This window comes from Podarcis cretensis, assembly GCF_951804945.1.
Source record: "Podarcis cretensis genome assembly, chromosome: 7".
Classification (NCBI taxonomy): domain Eukaryota; kingdom Metazoa; phylum Chordata; class Lepidosauria; order Squamata; family Lacertidae; genus Podarcis; species Podarcis cretensis.
This window is the reverse complement of record NC_137176.1, coordinates 46886282-46905471: the sequence shown is the minus strand read 5'-3', so window position 1 is coordinate 46905471 and position 19190 is coordinate 46886282. Positions and strand designations below refer to the sequence as shown.

The window sequence follows — 19190 nt, the reverse complement described above, 5'->3', positions numbered from 1 at the left end:
CTTAACGATGGTTCAAGAGAAAGGCTCTTACAAGACTAAAGACATTAGCACAGTAGATAACTGAGTTGCTGGGAAGATGATAATCGGAATTAATGTTGAGTCAGATTTACTGTCTAACACAGACATGTATGAAGTGCATTCTAGAATAAGTGTGGAGGGGATTCTAAGATGGTATTACCTGATATCATTCTTATATTTCATTTGTTATCAAGACAACCTTCACTGAAGTGTATCAGACTAACAGGTGCTAATGCTGGATTCAATAACTGCTCATGGCAATACAGTGTGTTTCTATATTTCTGGGACCAGGAGCATGGCCACAGAACCAATAGGATTATGAGAGAAAAACTGAGACTAAATTATTGAGTAAATATATTTTCTAAGCAGTTTAACTCTGGAAAACATAATTTTATTGTTATGGATATACTTCTCTATATGAACAGCTACAATGGAATAGTTTTCAATTTTTGTCCAGCATCACAAAAATTATGTGCAGTTTGTCCAGACAGCCATTCAAAACTGCATGGCAACATTTGTCCATAGACTGGAGATCTGTTTACTGAGGAGTTATAGGGTCTCATGGAAACTCTGCTATGGTGGTGGAACAGAAGATCTACCATCGCAACACATACACCTAAGATATGCTGGTAGAACACTCTGTAGACAGAGCTGTACTACAGCTGGAGATAGGGCAGTCATGGGTGGTACACAGACAGCACAAGGAAGGAGCAGACTTAAGCCATATCCTAAGCTGTATTGTGGTCGTGTGCAGTGCTTTAAAAAGAAGAAGGGAAAAGAGGTGCTGGTACTCACCATGAAGCTGTTACAGTAAGTGTCACACTTTTACCATTGGGGGGGGGGGTAAGGTGCCACTACTGTATACCCTTGAGCACCCCCGAAAAAAAGCACTGGTTGTATTCCTGTATATACTCCAACTGAGAAGAATTTCCCTCTCATTGGCTTCAGGGGGAAGGGAGAATATACCGGTATTTTAAAAGGTGCCTCTGTGAAAATGAGCACACTGCCCATCTCACCATGACAGAGCGGAGGATGTGGTGTAATCAATACACAATCAGAGCACACCACCATCAGTAAAGAATAGGCATAGGCAAACTCGGCCCTCCAGATGTTTTGGGACTACAGTTCCCATAATCCCTGACCTGTTAGCTAGGGATGATGGGAGTTGTAGTCCCAAAACATCTGGAGGGCCAAGTTTGCCTATGCCTGGTATAGAAACTCCACACAGGGCAACCCCAAATAATGTGGCAGAGATGCAACAGGTCACACACTCCTAGGAGGAACACTCTGGAGATGATAAACTACAATGGTACTTTGCAAAAAACCCAGCCTGGCCTCAGGGCACAGATCAGGAATTGAGCATATTGGTAGTACTTCTCTTCCTCGCCGACTCAGGACTCCAGACGCAAATACCTATCAGCAAACCCCACTCCACTCCTACTCCTACATAAAGAGAGAGAGAGACAGAGAGAGAACAGGAGCTATGGGTTGTAATCTTGAACCTGTTGACAGTGACACACTGACTGCTTTGTTTCTTAAGAATTTAACAGTCTATAATGCAGAGCATGAGTTAGAGAGACAGTATGAAAGCGCATACTCAAAAACACCAGCACCACTTTCCTTTGCGGCATCAGCGATTTCTATGAGGAAGAAACATGCAGGGTGCTGAGACAGAGAACTTTATTTACTTATTTATAAAACTGATGTATCACCTTTCTCTCATTTTGGCATCCATGATGATGAATGAAATATTAATGAAACATAACGATAACAGTAATTAAAAATCACAAACCTTAATATAGGCAGGTGTTATATTTTTAAAAGACAGCAAAGAAGTATAATTAAAAACACCAGTGCACAGCAAATGAAACATAGCTATCTTTCTCAAGCCCGATAGAAGAAGAGACTTTGCATGTTGCTAAAAAAATTAGAGTGAAGGTGCTGGGCAGATTGCCTAGCCCAGAGCTTCATAAATGAAGGGCAGCCAGAGAAACGGCCCTCCTTGTTTGATACCTTCCATAGGTGGGGACACTGGTCATCCAAGCTACTTGGGCAGGCTCATAGTGGGGTTAGTGGTCCTTTGGTTAAACAGGGGCCAAACTATTTAGGACAGCCATACTTCACACCCTCCAGATGTTTTCAGGCAGCCTCTATAATCTGTGACCACTGACCATGCTGGCAGGTGCTAATGGCAGTAGGGATCCGATACTGGGAGGGAAACATGTTAGGACCCTTAACTGTGCCTAGAAACAAACTGGAAGTCACTGAAGCTCCTTATGTATTGGTATGAAATTATCATATTCTGTCCCAAACCTGGCTGTCTGGTTTTTAAAAAGGTGGGCTATAAATAAATCAATTGTTCAGGGTGATGGTGGAGGAAAGTCATTAAAGTCTATGTGAGGGATGATTTTATAAATATTTCTGATTTGGATCTTAGGAGTCAGTGGCGCCACAAAAAACTTTAATAAAGTAATATTTTTCTAGCAGAGGAGAGGTGATGAGAGACTGGGCAACTCAAACTGAAATGAGGCTACAAACACATTAGAAAAGAGCTATAGCTGTAATATGTGTTAACTAAATTAGAGTCTCTTCAGCTATTGGCCTGTCCAGTGAGTAGATAACAGTTTACATTCGCTTACTGGATTGTTCCAAACATTTATTTGACAACCCAATTCTGGTCTTGTCCATCCAAGTACTTATATGCCCTCTGAAGAGAGTCTCCCCTGAACTGTTCAGCACAGCAGCAGCTGGCAGTTAAGGCTGCAATGCGAACCATGCCTACTCAAAAGTCCCATTGAAGTAAATGGGCTTTACTCCCAGGTAACTGCGCGAAAACAGTATTCAGGGAGAGAGGGGAGACAGAACCACCCGCAGGATGTACTGAGTTTCCGTATTTCACTCCTAGGAGCAGCATGAAATATGACTACGCCATGCAATCAAGGAACTTAAGCCAGGGAGTCCTTGGTTACTTGACGGGTCCCCCGCAAGGCACCGAAAAGAGCAACCTCAGCTTCTAATCCCCAGGACGCAAACCACCTCTGCCTGGTGCAGCCCAGGACCGGAACGGACTTGCTGCTGGGATGTCTTACACACCCATCCTTTCGTGCGGTCTGCAGGCAGCACACGGCACTCCGGCTTCAGGAGATTGCGGCTTGTTGCGACAGCAAAGGCTGCGCCAGCAACTCAAAGCCGCCGCCGCCGCCGCAGCAGCAGCAGCAGCAGCAGCAGCAAGCAAGCAGCTCGCGGCTGCCTGGCGTTATTACCTCAGCACTTCACGAGCACAGACCGGCCGCCACGCTCGCGCTCACAGGCGGCGGCACAAGCAGAGAAGAAGAATCTAGACAGGAGAACCCGGGGCGGGAGGGAGGGAGGGGGGGGGGAGAGAAGAGAAGAGGAAAAAAAGGAGGCGCGCGCGCGCACGCGCTCAGATGCCAAGTAAAGCCGCCGCGCGCTGGCTTTCCGCCCCCGTCGTCCGGCGCATGCGCTCCCCGCTTCGTTCCCCTCAGTCTGTTTGAACAGGAAGGCGGACATATTTGTGAGAGTCTGCCCTCCTTGACTAGCTGCTGAGGCAGCGGCGGGGCCTCGCCGTTCTTCTCTTCGCCTCCTTCGGTCCGGCTTCCCTCACGACTTGGGAGCAGCGGCTCCTCCTCCGCCGGTCGCAGCTGCGGAACGGGGGCAGCAGCAGCAGCAGCAGGGTCGAGCAGAATCAGGAGTCCAGCGGCCGCACCAGCTTCTCTTCCCCCCACCCCACCCCCATCGCCCGCCCGCCCGCCCCGCGAGAGAGAGACGTGAAGCCCGGCGGAGCGCGAGGGAGCGCGGCTGCTGTCGGGAAAGAAAGAGCGGGGAGGAGGCGGAGAGAGAGAGAGCGAGAGAGCGAGCGGCGCAGAGGCGACGAGCGGAGGACCCGAGGCGGGGGGAAAGGAGGCGCGGGAAGGGAAGATGCCTTAGCCGTTACGCGGCCGTTGCAGGAGCCGCGCGTGTCCAGAGGGCAAGGCGGAGGCGACCGCCCTTCTCTTTCTCTCTCCCCACCCCCACCGCCGTGTCGCGGCCTATTCTGCAGCTGGCAGCCTCCCCCCGCTGCTGCAGCTCGGGCAAGGGAGGCCAAGCCGTGCCCTCCTCCTCCCTCAGGCCCGCGTCTCCACGGAGGGAGCTGCCCCGCCGCCGCCGCCGGTGACGCTCTGCTGAGAAAGTTTCCTGTTTTCATGCTAGGCCTCTCCTCTCTCTTTTTTCCTCTTTCCTCCCCTTGTTTCAAAGAAGTTGCTGCTGGGTAGCTGGCATCGGAGAGGAGGAGGAGGAGGAACCGCTACGCTGGCTGCCAGGGCGGCTGGGAAAATGTGGCTGCAGAGGCACGGGGGCCCAGGCTGGAGGCGAGAGGAGACTGGCAGGGCTGTGGCTGCAGCCTAGGCGCTGAAGAAGAAGGGGCAGCGGGGAAGGACTGCTCCGCACCCCCCAGCCCCCCTACGGGAGGGGGTGGCGCCTTCGCTCCCGTTTTCGGCTTTAGCTCTCTTTGGCGCGAGGATGTGTGGCAGGGAGAGCATGAGGGACAACCCCAGCGCATCCCCAGACCTCCTTTGAGAAAGGAGGACTAGGAGAGCAAGCTCAGGGAGCACTCCTGCTTCGTTTTTTTCTTTTCGTTTTTTTCTGTGGATTAATAAAGCGATCACCTCTTCAGCACCATGTCGACGGGAGAAAGCTTTGACTCTCGGTTTGAGAAAATCGGAATGATGATAAAGGATCCCAAATCTGAAGTGAACTCGGACTGCTTATTGGTGAGTTGTATGTACTACTGTTTTTGATAAATGAACATTAGCTCGGACTCCTTCTTAGAGAAGAGAGCTTCCTCCTAGAGGTTTTTTTTTAAAAAAAATGTCTACTGATGTTTGCCTTCTGATGAAGAGGAATAAATGTATTCTGGGTGCTATGTGAGATCTATTTTTCCAAGAGGCTGCTGCTCATCTCCTTATGTCTTTCTTTAAGCTGCTCCTTTGCTTTCACTATTTGATAGGCTGCAGTAGTATTCAAAGATTTGATATGCTGCAATAAAAAATGTTGTTAGGTGGAGATCTCCTTTTATGCTGCAGCTGCAACCCAGGAAATCTTGTTGTGTGAAGATTTGTACTTCTAAGTGATATGTTAAGAGTGACTTGTTTTTGTTCCCACCCACCATATTCTGGAAAATGTGGCTAATTAATCACTCATCTAATGTATTACCTTTGCTGAATAGTGCGCAGTTAAACTGTGGGTTTCTAAATCTGAAAGTAAATCAAAATATTATTTCATTCATACATGTGAAAGTAAACAAGTACCTTAATTCAAGACATGGTAGAAAAGTGGCAGGAGTGGTGGCATCAAAAGTAAGCACAGAGTTGTACACACAATTTTTATTTGGCTTCTTCAGAGTACATTTAAGAGTCTTTCAGCATGGTTCTATGCATGCCTACTCAAAAGTAAGCTCCAGTGAAGAGCTTACTTCCCATGTAAGCAAAGGCTTTGCTTTTGAATGAAAGATGAAACAAGTGAGTATCTTTGATTTAGTAGGCAGCTCATTGTAAAATTTCTTCTCTGAAGCAGACTGTTTTTAAAGCATTTTGACAAAACTTTTTAATACTCTACCAAAGAAGCAGCAGTTTGACTTCTCCTTAGTGCATAGAAATTTTCTAGTGATTTTTTTGTTAAGAATTGCTCAGTGTTTCATTCGTGTCATTTAAAGGCTTCATTAAGGTAGAATACGACTTTATCATAGCTTCCCAGAGCCAACTAGTGTGGGAAGCTTATATGCACCGCAGTGGTTGTTGGGTGTATTGTATAGCTATATAAAGGACTTGGCATTTCAATATTGTGACTGACTTGGGTCCTAAATAAAGACAGGATTCCACTAGTGAGTTCTCTTAAATGAAAGAAATTGGCAACCCATGCCAATCAGAGGGTTGTAATATGTAAAAATTTAAGAGATCGAAGGTTTTTTTTTGTCCATTATATGCATGACATACATTTTATAATGTATATAATATAATAAACTGGAACAGAGGTAGGCAGGTATGTCAGCTGGTATTGAAACATGGTTCTCCAAGTAGAAGTTACAGTATGTTGACTAAACACATACTGAGGTTGGCCTAAGAAATTTCTGTATAGACTCTAGAATCCAGTGGTTAACTTCCTGTTAGGGCCTATTGACATGATCCTTTCAGCCTAGGGAAGCTGCACTTTTGTATTGGTTCAGATTGATACTTAGCTACATGAGCCGAGCCCAATAGTATAAACATCAGTGGCTATGTTTGTACATCTCTATAAGCCATAAGCCATGGTTTACCATGCATAAGCAAATTGTGCCAGCTTCACACTTCCTGCTTTTGCCAAAAGGAAAAAAACCCATGCAGACATGACAATAGTGTGATGTATTGAACTTGGGATAGATCAGTTTGGGTACTTAATCATAACTGCAGCTTTTCAACTTAGGTTGTGTGAACAGTTTCTGTTATAGTTCTAGAATATGTAGGTATGGGAATCTCAAGGCATGGTGAGGTATGTGATATTAAGGTGTAGTAGAGCATTTTCAATGTTTGTTTGAGATAAAGCTAGAACTGATGGAAACGGTGTAATTCACACTGAACCTTATCTATATTTTGTAGTCATCTTATAATCTTATAATAGACAAAGTGGGATCCATAATCTTTGAAAAAACGTTAAGGGAATTCTGTAAGAAATAGTAGATCAAATATTTAAGTAGAGTTCCTCCCTACAGTGGCCCCCTCTTCCTTCCTTTTTAAATAAGGGCTCTGATAGCTATGGATTAACCTCCAGTCATGGTGAGGCCTCTTGTAAATGGGTGGGAGAGATTTGGAATCTGCTGCATAATATTGCCCTTTGCTGTGCTACTTTTTCTGGTTAACTTTGAAGCAGCTACACAGCTGACTGTTGTTGCTAAGCAACAGTCCTACATATCTTCATATATTTTTTCTTTTCTTATAAGGCAGGGCACTTTTACATACCTCGTCCATGGGTGTTGTATGGGCAATTCGTGTGGCAGTACGTGGCAACTAAATACCCTTATTGAATGCTTGTGGATAAAGGCAATGAATGTTTTCATGTTTGTGATAAAAACATTTAAAACAGGCTTCCTCAACCTCGGCCCTCCAGATGTTTTTGGCCTACAACTCCCATGATCCCTAGCTAGCAGGACCAGTGGTCAGGGATTATGGGAATTGTAGTCTCAAAACATCTGAAGGGCCGAGGTTGAGGAAGCCTGATTTAAAACATTATTCTGAATCAAGTAGATAGCCTTCATGGAAAAACATTTTCTAGCATTACCACAGATTGGTAATATGTAAACTAGGCCTCAGTATTTAATTTTTGGGCAATGGTAGGAAATGTGTATGGGACATACTGAATATAGGAAGTTGAGTCAAACTATTAGTCCATCTTATTTAGTATTGTCTACACTGACTTGACAGCCATTCTCTAGGGTTTCACACAGCAGCCTTCTTCAGCCGTACTGAGAGATAACAAGGGATTGAATCTGGGAGCTTCTAAATGCAAAACATGTGTTCTACCCCTCCATTACAGTCCTGAGTGGGACAGGTATGTCCAAAGTCTGTTTCGGGGGTTAAATTCTAAAAAAAACCCTCAACAACTTCAACATTAAAAAAAGCTCAACAAATTCAACCCTAAAAAATGGTCAACAACTTTGGTTGGCCCTTTGATTGGCCCTCACAGCCCTTCACTTCATCAAATCTGGCTCTCTTTGAAAAAAGTTTGGACACCACAGTACTCTCTTTCTTATTCGTGCCACCTTTTGTTCCCTTGTTTGCCTTCCCTTCCCTTTTTGACTCCTGCATCATCTTCCCTTTCCTGTAGGAAACCCCAGTGCATTAGTCTAATATACATAGGTAGTTTTATATTTTTCAAAAATGTTTTAATTAAGCTTCAGCTCTGCAACCTATCCTTAGTTCACAGAAAATAATTGATGTTTCTCTAGGTGTGTGTGAGTGTGTACTGTGATGTTGATTTCCTACTTAGCCAAATTCCAGATGTGAGGCGGCAAGGATAGTGATCTCACCCATTATTGTATCTAAGCCTGGTTAGGTAAGCATCTACATTTATTCCTCAGCAAGTATGTAATGCTTCTGTGGACAGAGCTGGATTTAACATTAGTCCAAGTAGGAAATCTTCAGCATTTACCTTTAGATACCATTCCCTTTGACAGTTTCCCTTTAAGATCAGATCTGGAAGAATTTTGCTGAACAAACAATGTGTTATAGACTTGTTCATTTGTATCTGTTCAGGAATGCAGATATATTTGTCCATGAATTTATATAATCTAGTACATTACTACAGGTCTGAGATACTAAATGAAACCTATGGGCTTCATGTAGCCCTCAGCTACCTTGTGAAGTTAATGGTGTTGTCTTGAATTCCTATATTTATTTTTATCATCAAATGTTGTGGAACTTAAGATTGTAGAAAATATAATGATAAAAACCTAATTCATGGAAATTTAAAATAAAAATGCCTTAATTTTATTAAAATATTTATAAGTTTATCCAGTGTTAGGGATGGATGTGTAAGCTGCTGAACTGTTAGGTACCCAAGTATATTATTTTTGCCAGTTGGAGAAAATAGAGGCAATATTTGGAAAGAAACAGTGTAGTAAACAAAATTAAGGATTCAGTATTTGGGATATATGCATTGTCCATATTTCGTGTTATAGTGAAGCAGAGGTGGAGAACATGAGGCTCTCAAGGTGTTGCTGGAATACAACTCCATTTCCCTTGACCATGGCCATGTTTGCTGGGGCATCTGGGAATTAGCATCTAATAACATTTGGTGGGCCACATATTCCCTGCCCCTGTGGTAATGGTTAACTATGGTTAATGGTTTACTATGGACATAGAGATAATTTCCACTTGATCCTTACTTAGCATTATATCCAAACCATGAACAAAAAATCATCAGGAAGCCATGAACAAATCTTTGTTTCAAATCATGGCTTGCTTGGAGCCAAACAAGGTACTATCTTTGGTTTTGGTATAATTAAGCCAGGGATTGTGGTTTCAGTGTTCCCACAGGGAGGAGCAATGCAGAAGCCATCTATGCATACATGATAAACTATTAACATGCAAACTGAGCAAATATGTAGATAATTCTTATGTAGAATTGTTATTCAGAAATGGGAGAAATTTAATTTATTACGAAAAAGTTCATAAAATATCTCTAGAATGTAATAAAGTTATAGCAGTACATTTGGTGCTCAATTACTCCTTAATACTATTGGTTGAACATTTTATTCTGTACGGTGGTGTTTTATTAATTCATCTGATTTGGTTGTCACAGCAAACCATAACATAGCATGACAAGAATGAACCTCAGCCTTGCTTCCCCCCACCACATCCCAGATGAAAGGAATTCAGAAGTGTTCACTTCCCTTGTCATGCTGTCCAACCTACAAACTGCTTAATGTTAACATTAACTATGGTTTGTTTGAAACATGCCAACTTTATGCCATGGGTACAAAGATAACTTGTTTCCTTCTGTGGTTAATGCTAACCACAGTTTGCTTCTTACTTTGTCCAAAGCTTGAAGTGATGCAGAAGCAGACCTCTTCACTTCCATAATGACAGCTTATCATGTGCAGCGAAATCCAGCTGAAATTTGTGGTCCTCTGGCAGAATGCATCATCTATCTGTGTCTATCAAAAGGCTCTAAAATAGTTGTGTGTACCTTGGCATTAGCTGACCTTGTATCTTGGGTACATAATTATAAGTTTTCACCCCCAGTTCTCTGCTGATTTGGGCCTAGATCCTCACACCCTCAATCAAATTGGAGTAAGCAAATGGCAACAAGAAGGTCCTGATTTGCCAGGCAGCATTCTCTCTCTCTCTCTCTCTCTCTCTCTCTCTCTCTCTCTCTCACACACACACACACACACACACACACGTGTGTGTGCATGTATGATGATGCTGTTGCTGTGGGGCTGCCTGGTCTGGTAGTGGGGCAGGGGTCGGTGGGAAAGGTGCCTAGACAATTTGTTTTGGTGCCCACAACCCAGGTCTGAGGAGCCACATGGCTCCTAGCATTGCAATGTCAGTTTTTATCACTGGTTCCTGCTTGTGCAATGGGGCTTTCCTCCTCTTTGCCCCACATGTACCCCTGAGATTGATTTGGGGGCTCAAGAGAACCTCCCAGAACACCATGCAGGGGGGATGGGGGATTATTTTGTCTGGCAAGCTGCTATGCTCACACAGACGGCACGTTTGTGATAGCGCAATTTAATTTCTGCACTGTGTACTTAAACTTCCAAAAATATTTAGATAAAATCACTTACCAATGATTCCTGAGTAAACATAGCAGTCATGGGATAAGAGAACAGGTCCTCTTATGCATCAGTTATTTGTTAAAGAACAGGAAGTGGCGAATAGAAATAAGTGGACAGTTCTTACAATGAAGAGGTGTAAGAAATGGGCACCTTCAAGGGGACCCATGCTTTAAAACTTGTTCTTGTAAATGACTTTGAGTTAGAGATGAGCAGTGAGGCTGCCAAGTTTTCTGATGACATCCAATTGTTCAGGCTAGTAAAGGCTATAAGAGTTTGCAAGGAGCTCCAAGAGGATCTCTAAACTGTAGGAACAAATGACTCTATATAAGCAAATGTGGTACAGTGTAAGTAAATGTACATGATGCACAACAAATCCTAACCATTTACACATGGCTGAAGTGGCGGTGACTGACCAGGAAAGAAATCTTGAGGTTGTGATATACAGTAGTTCAGTGAAAATGTTGAATCAGTCTGCTGCAACTCTGAATAATGGGAATTCCATGTTGGGGATAATTAATAAAGAGATTGATAATAAAACTGTCAATATCATGACAGTTTTAAAAAACAAATGTAGTATGACCACATTTGGAATATTTTGTACAGTTCTGATCACTGCACCTCAAAACAAAACTATGGATTTCATTAACATAAGATACAGTTACAGCCACTAACTTGGGACAGCTTTAAAAGAGGTTAGACAAATTCACAGAGGAAAAGGCTATGGCTGCTAGCCATGACTGCAATATTTTATTTATTTAAACCATTTATACACAGTTTAATATTTTGAAAATCTCTAAGCAGTAATAAGAAAATGAGTGGTAGGATACCTTTGAATCCCAGTCAGTGGGGAACAATAGCAGGAGAGGGCTGTTGTGTTCATATCCTACCTGTGGCCTTCCTATAGGCATCTGGTTAGTCACTGTGGGAACAGAGATGCTAGATTAGATAGGCCCTTAGTCTGATTCAGTAGGCTTTTATGTTATTATTTATAACAGAATTGCAGAACACCTAGGTAAACAACTAAGGAAAAAAGTATTCAGTTACTGCAGCATTTGGTGTCTGTTTACGAACAGCTTTGTGTGCTGGAAGGAAGAATTGGATTTTACAGAAAGTTAAACTCATAATAGATTATCAGTGTTTATTGCAGTGTTGTAAACTGAATGTTCAGAATCTTAATGATGAATTGAAAAGGGAATTAGTGTTCTGTACAGCCTAATAAATGACAAGTTCCTTTTGAGAGAGAGAGAATAATGTTTAAGATTTAAAACTGAGATTGATTCAACAATAATGGATCTTTCAGGTATCCCACAGCACATTTATAGGAAGGAATTGGGCTGTTCAGGCAGATGCTGTCAGTGTAAAGATGATAATTCCTTTTGAGGCATATGATGTGGGTTAGTCCTGTGGTGGTATATTTTTCATCAGAAATTGTAGTACTTTGTTTTGGAAAAAACCCTTGATATTTGCAAATGTTGTGTTGTGGGGTTGAACTATAAGGACTTGCATTGTCCACAGGCAGACAGTCAATGGACCCTGCAAGTCATTAGTTTCAAACGGATATAAATGGATAAACATCTACCATCCATTGCTCAATGGGTTGAAAATCTTACATCACTTTCCAATTTGAATTTTGGACATATGGACTTTCCCCCTGCTGGTTCAGAGATCAAGGGTCCATCTAGGCCAGTCTCTTCCCTTTTTTTCTTTAGAAGTATTCTTTTCATGCACAGCAAGGGGCTGGACGAGATGACCCTCACAGTCCCTTTCAACTCTACAATTTTATTATTATGATTCTATTTGTGTTTAAACTAGGATTGATGGATCATTCTTAATGTGGGCTGACATTTCTTTCATCATGTTTTTAAAAAGATAGCTGCAATGATTTACCATACCTGATCTTAAAACGTTCAGGTGAAAGAGTTCCCAGTCTCTAATATCAATTTTGGTCTTACATTTGATCTTTTATTAAAAATGAATACTGTCAATTTGAAGCAAACTTAATTGTGTGGATATATATTCTTGCAAACAGTGTCCTTAAGGAAAGAGTTCTCCCAACCTCTAATACTCAAAGAGAGTAAGAAACCTATTAACATGGATGCCAATTTTTTTGTTTTATCTTCCTTGTAAATGTTGGAATGAAATGTTAGTTAAGATGAACATATGGAGACATCAGACATTGCTTTTGCAGACCATCAGAATAAAACTACTATTTTTTCTATTATGTACAATCACTTAATCCCATTTAAAATAGTGTGTCTGATCATGTATTTAAAGCCTGGGGGAAAATATTCTTCCACTCCAGTCTAATTGTGTCCACAAAAGTTTATAGTTAAAGTGTGTTTAGGGGAAAAATAATCTGTGTTAAGTGATCTTGAGTGTACACTTTAGAGACAGCTGATGTGTGTTTGGTTTACTTCTTGGCAGGCTTCAGAAAGGGAGAGGAATACTATTTCTTTACACCCCATAATAGTGAGGGAAGAAAATGGTATGTCAACACAGTGAATTGATTTAGAAGAAAAGGGCAATTTAAATAATTTAAATGAAGTTTTCTATTAAAAATTGTTCATTTGTTTCCTAACATGACTACTAAACCATGTTAATTTACAACTACATGGGGTATTGCTTGAAATATCATTCTACCAACCAGATCTTGCATTTCTTTGTTGCACTTTTGTCTTTAAAGTATTTCCATATAGGGTCTGCCTTACTACCAGCTTCTGACTCTTTATAATGTCAGCAGTGCAACCCTATAAAACAAGGTGGGCAACTTTTTCTTTTCAGGACTGCATTTTCTTGGGGAGTAATCTCTTCCAGGGGCAGAATGCCAGCAGTGGGTTGACCCAGAGCTGATGTTGGAGAATCAGAGAAGAATTGGGAGAATCAGAGTGTTCTAGATTAATTCATTAACACTACCTTCTTTCAGATTTCATCATAACTACATCAGATTCCCAATTCTATGCAGGTTTACTCAAAAGTAGTGCTCAAATAGGTATACAAAGGATTTTGTTTTTATTGTTACATCAGAGCAACACAGCCACTGTTCTTGAAAGAAAGTGAAAACAATTCTTTTCTGATTAATGCTCTCTGCACACTCAAAACACATGTGGCAGAAACTACCAGTTTGTTGCTGCACAGCTGGTGCTATACAACTGTAGAAAAAGTTAATCATGTCAATTTTTGAAACAAAATATTGCACTTCTGTTATTTAAGACACTGTATTTTTTTCTAGCTTTTTGAAGTTCGCTTTCCTTCTATGTAGTGTCATAACAAACAACAGTTAAGGAATTACAATGGGTTGGAGAAGTGGGATAGTTTCAGGAAGTATCTAGGAATGCATAAAGTGAGGCTTTGGTTCCCAAGCTGTAGATTGTCCATTTATGCTGTAGTTTTATACTGAGAAATATGTCTCATTGACTCAGTGGGGCTTTCTCCCAGATACGTTGGCATAGCATTGCAGCTACATCATAAATATGGGAATATAGGAACCCATGCATTAGACATTTTTTTCTTGTCTTCTTTCTAATGTTGCAATCTTCTGCTTCGTTCTGTTCCATCCTCATAAAAAAGATAGGAAACAAAAACAAAATGCTTATGGCTGATAGCAAACAAGAGTCGTTTATATTTGTAAGGTGAAGATGAGAAGCCTATGTTTAGTAGGGAGAGTATAAATTGTCTTATTTGAGAAAAGATCAACTTGGTTCTTCACTTACATAGAAATACCACATTTATCTCATTCTACTGTATCTGGAAAGGCACTGATGCAGGTTTAGAGATCAATTAGTAGCAAGTTTATATCTGGATTATTATTAACCCAAGAGAAAATACTTAGTTTTAAAAATCCAATTTAAATGTTAAAAAATCCAAAGCTTTAAAAGATGGATTTTTATTCACCCTGCATGTAGCCGATTGTCAGTATTATTTATTTTACTGCTAATTAACTCCCCCCCCCCCAAGCCCGCTAGGATCTTCTCTGGGTCTGGCTTCCCTGACTCCCTGATGTCCTCCCACTCCTCCTCGTTTGACCACCCTCTCCATGGGCCTCATGACATGCATGTGCATATGTACATCTGGGGAAGAGCCAACTATGCATTATTACTCAGAAGAACCCCATTGTGTTCCTTAGAGCTTCCTCCTTAGTAAGTGTTTTTAGGGAAGCCTGTTTTGTGGTACAAATGACCCACCCAAGCATTTCCATACATTGTGGGAGAGGGAGAAGTACGGTAAATAAACCCTCTTGCCTTCCTCTTCATCACTCAGGTTCAGGACTTGATGAGCAGTTCTCAATCTCAATAGTGATACATATTGCCAATTGTGTAGTAGTGCTAGACTGAAGTTCAGGATTAGTTGAGGGGGAAATTACTCCACTGAGCTCCAGCAGTCTATAAACTATGGGGAGAATTTACCTGCTGTTCTCTCCCCTCTTGCCCACTGCTGTTTCCAGACCTTTAGCTTATTAGCTAAAAGAACCATTCACATTAAGAGGCAGTATGTTTCTGCATACCAAAACAGGAGAAGGCCATGCATTTAAGAACAAGAGCAGAACAGAGGCCCATCTAACCCAGCATCCTGTTCTCTTAGTTGCCGACCAGATGTCTACATTAAGAATACTAAAAAAGGCTGTTGCTTTGCCTTTTCTTGTCTGTTGTGTAAGCTTTCTGGAGGCATTTAGCTTTCCACTACTGAAAACAAAATGGTGTACTTGATTAATTTTTGGATTGATCTAACAGGGCTTTCCTTGTGTTATTATCACATTCCCATTTGTTCTCAGATATCTGGCTCCTTTCAATATCTGAGCTGTATATTTGCATAGTTTAGTCATGTCTTGATTTAATATACAAAATATCTGGGACAAAGGACACTAAAACAATTAGACTTTCAAAACCAAATTTCACAAGCTGAGAAATAAAATAATTAATGAAAATTAGGCTTGTGGGCAATCAAAATTATCAAGGGACTGGAGCAACTCCTCTGTGAGGAAAGAACACATTTTGGGCCTTAGTTTAAAGCAGGGGTGGGAAGTCTTTTTGGCTTCTTGGGCCAGATTCTTTATCAGGATCAGCCTTACGGATGGGGTCACCCATCTGTCAGTTGCTTGATATCACAGTGATGGCGAGTGATTTGGCACTTGAAAGTCCTGAAGTTGGGACTTCAAAGTGCATTGCAGGTAGCAAAGCGCTGATAAAACAAAGGTGTTTTCCTCCATTTACATTTAGTCCTGCCAGGCTGGTAGTATTCAACTGCTGCTCATCAGTTGATGTATGTGGGGTTAAATCCTGCTAAATTATTGAGTGTTCCAGTTCCCTGCAGGATTGAACCCCACCTCTCTGCCAGAGAGTGATATCAGTTGGTTGACAGGGATGTGCCGTTTTGGGGAAATGGCTCTGTGAGCCAAAGTGGACCCACTGAGGGGCCAAGATTTGCTGCCATCCATGGTTTAAAGAAGAGGCAAGTGAGAGGGCACATTATAAAGATTTGTGAAATTATGCATGGTGCAGAGAAATTGGATAGGGAAAAATCTTTCTTTCCCTCTCATAACACTACAACTCACTGAATCCAATGAAGCTGAATGTTGGAAGATTCAGGGCAGATAAAAGAAAGTACATCTTACAAAACAATTTGCTCTTACAAGAGGTAGTGACAGCTACCAATCTGAAAGCCTTTACTACAGTGGTTCCTAATTGGCTGGGGCAACCCAGTTAGATAGGCGGCAAATAAATATAAATATTATTATTATTAGCTAGACGGATTCAGACGATTAGAGGATAAGACTTTCAACTTCTACTGGCCATGACGACTCTGTTTTGCTTCCACTGTTCAAAGTATGCCTCTGAATTCAAGTTGCTGGGAATTGTAAGTGAGAAGAGTACTTCTCTGCTCAGTTTCTGCTGGCAGGCTTGCCATGGGCATTTGGTTGGTTGAGCAGGACTCTTATGTTCTTATGACTGCTCAGTCAAAGCAGTTTGTCATAATTCCTTACTAATAGGAGTAAGACATGCTGCATGTGAGAGTCTATGTATTGGGATAAATATCCAGCCCTGGCATTGGAAGAGAAATACAGTGGTGCCTCGCAAGACGAAAAGAATCCGTTCTGCGAGTCTCTTCGTCTAGCGGTTTTTTCGTCTTGCGAAGCAAGCCCATTGACGGCTTAGTGGATTAGCGCTATTAGCAGTTTAGCAGTTTTTAGCGGCTTGTCGGCTTAGGGGATAAGCGGCTTAGTGGCTTAGAAAAAGGGGGGGAAAGGGGGAAAAAACCCGCAGGAACTCGCAAGACATTTTCGTCTTGCGAAGCAACCCCATAGGAAATTCGTTTTGCGAAGCACCTCCAAAACGGAAAACTCTTTCGTCTAGCGAGTTTTCTGTCTTGCGAGGCATTCGTCTTGCGGGGCACCACTGTAGCACATCTCTGACCTTCCTTCACCTAAATCTCACATGGGGACCTAGTCTTAGATCAAAAGAGTTTTTACCAAATGTTTTTCTGATATTATTTGGATGATATGTGTTTGGGGGAACCTTTGAGGTAGGCATTGGTTGACAGGGTGGTGATGGAATTTTCACTGGATTCAAGCCCTGTATGCCCTTGGAACTTTACTAAGTTGAATGCTAAGAAGAGAGTTTGTATTTGGGGTCCCTTCTACACACATTGTTTCTTAAATATGAAACTTAAACTAGACATTATTTCGATGGGGCACCAAGTAGGTCCATTTGGCAAAGTTCAATATACTTGTGCTCCCTCAAACTTTAGCTCTTGCCCTACAAGTGCTTTTTCTCTCCTGGATTCAGAGTCAAGCTCCTCTGCCCCATTTGTGACCAACTTTTTACTTTTTTATATATCTCATTTTGTAGACAGTAATGTGATGAATTATTTACTTCATGTATTCTTTAAACATTTTAAAGCCTGAGAGGTTTTATACAGTATAGCTAATACATACAAATTGTGTTCTAAAGAAAACATCACTTTTGTTCTTCAGGATGGATTAGATGCATTGGTGTACGATTTGGACTTTCCTGCCTTAAGAAAAAATAAAAACATAGACACCTTTTTAAACAAATGTAAGTATATGTCTTTGTATATATGTTTACAGGATTTCTGGTGTTGATAATGTTCCAATATACAGCTTTTTTATTTAAAAAAAGGAATTTTATGTGGTTAGCAGTTTGCATGGAAATATCTTTTTCTCACCCATATATGCATTATCACAGTTGTTACTGCCATGAACTTGTTGGAGGAAGCATGGGCTAAAAATTAAAGCTGGGAAAAGAGAGGCAGATGTGGCAATTCATGCTGTGCATGTAATGAATAGGTCTGGGCAATGTATCAATTCATTGCCTGATAATGGTTTAAAGTTAAAATTGCAAGAGCAATTTCAGACTTTTGGAAGAGACAATGTATTGTGAATCCCCACTCACGCCCAGCTGCAGCCAGCATTGTGCTCTTCAATCCAGAGAGCCCAGCCAGGCTGCCTGATGCTCACCCACTCCCTTCCTCCCTTCCTCCACAGCCCAGCTGCCAGCTTGCCACAAGAGTGCGGCTTGCCAGCCTGCACCTTAATTTGTTTCTCTGGCTGTGTGAGTGCCAGCAGGCTGTCTCCTCCCTCCCTTCCTTCTTGTGATGATCACTGAGCAGAATGGAGCCACCTCCCGTGACTCACGTAGCACTCCAGAGGGTGGCTCCCAGTAGCTGTGGTTTCAGGGTGAGCCGTGGCTTGTGCCTGCGGGGAGGCTAGTGGCTTATCTGTGGCAGTTCCAAGGCTTTGGAAGGCCCTCTCTGTGGAAATCCACCTGGCTTCTTCTGTGTTGCCTATTCTATAGAAATAGAAAATGATTTTAAACAAACAAACTTTAAATATGTTGTTATTTTTATTGCTGTTTTTAATAACTACCGTATTTTTCGCTCTATAGGACGCACCTTTTCCCCTTCAAAAATTAAGGGGAAATGTGTGTGCATCCTGTGGAGTGAATGCAGGCTCCTTGGCTTCAGCGAAAGCAACGCGAAGCCTCCGAAGCGCAGAGGGAGTGCTCCCTCCGCGCTCCGGAGGCTTCGCGTTGCTTTCACTGAAGTCTGGAGAGTGATAGGGGTCAGTGCGCACCGACCCCTCTTGCTCTCCAGGCTTCAGGGATAGCCGCCTGAAGCCTCCGGAGTGCAGCTGGACCTCGCGCTGCGTTTCGAAGGCTTCTGGTTACTTTTGCTTAAGCTGGGACAGCAAGACTCTCCTGGCTTCAGCAGAAAGGGAGAGCTGCGCAGAGCCCCTTCAGCGAAGCGGGAGGAGAAATGGAAGGGGCTCCGTTTCTCCTGCCGCTTCGCTGAAGGGGCACTGAGCAGAGAGGGGGAGATTTTTTTTTCTTGTTCTCCCCCTATAAAACAAGGTGCGTCCTATGGTCGGGTGTGTCCTATAGAGCGAAAAATATGGTAAGTTTTTGTTCTGTGGCTATTTGTATTGTAGCAACATTGGATGTTTATTGTATGTTTATTTAGGATGTACTGCTGGATTGAATTGGCCATGTGTTGGATGTGTTGGGTTCTCAGTATTGTGGAAAATCCAGTGCACATATGCTCAGTGTGGGGATTTGTAGGACTTGAAAAATTGCATAGGGCTTTGATTTAAAATATTTCTAAAATTATTTCACTACAGAAATGCTGATATGCCTACTATCTGAATGGCTGAGAGTTTTTTATATTAAACAGTCTATATATCAATAAAAGAGAAATAAATAAAAACACTTTCCCACAATGCTTCTTAATGAAAATGATGACTTATTATGGCAATAAACCATAGGACTCTTTCATATTTTCACATTTGCTTATCGTCCTGGTAAGCAACTTGGTAGTCTAATTGCTTAACTTTTTAAAATTATAATTTTGG

General features: G+C 42.0%; 1 protein-coding gene across 2 annotated transcripts in view; it reads left to right on the top strand.

Moving 5' to 3' along the window:
* The first annotated feature begins 3938 nt into the window (after positions 1 to 3938).
* The window catches only part of ROCK1 (Rho associated coiled-coil containing protein kinase 1), a 64293-nt gene continuing 49041 nt past the window's right edge, over positions 3939 to 19190 (top strand). For both annotated transcript variants that reach the window (XM_079982608.1, XM_079982607.1), the window contains exons 1-2: positions 3939 to 4787; positions 17298 to 17379. In XM_079982608.1, coding sequence (XP_079838734.1) covers positions 4695 to 4787; positions 17298 to 17379 — 175 coding nt within the window. In that variant the 5' untranslated portion in view covers positions 3939 to 4694. The remainder of the gene's footprint in view (positions 4788 to 17297; positions 17380 to 19190) is intronic.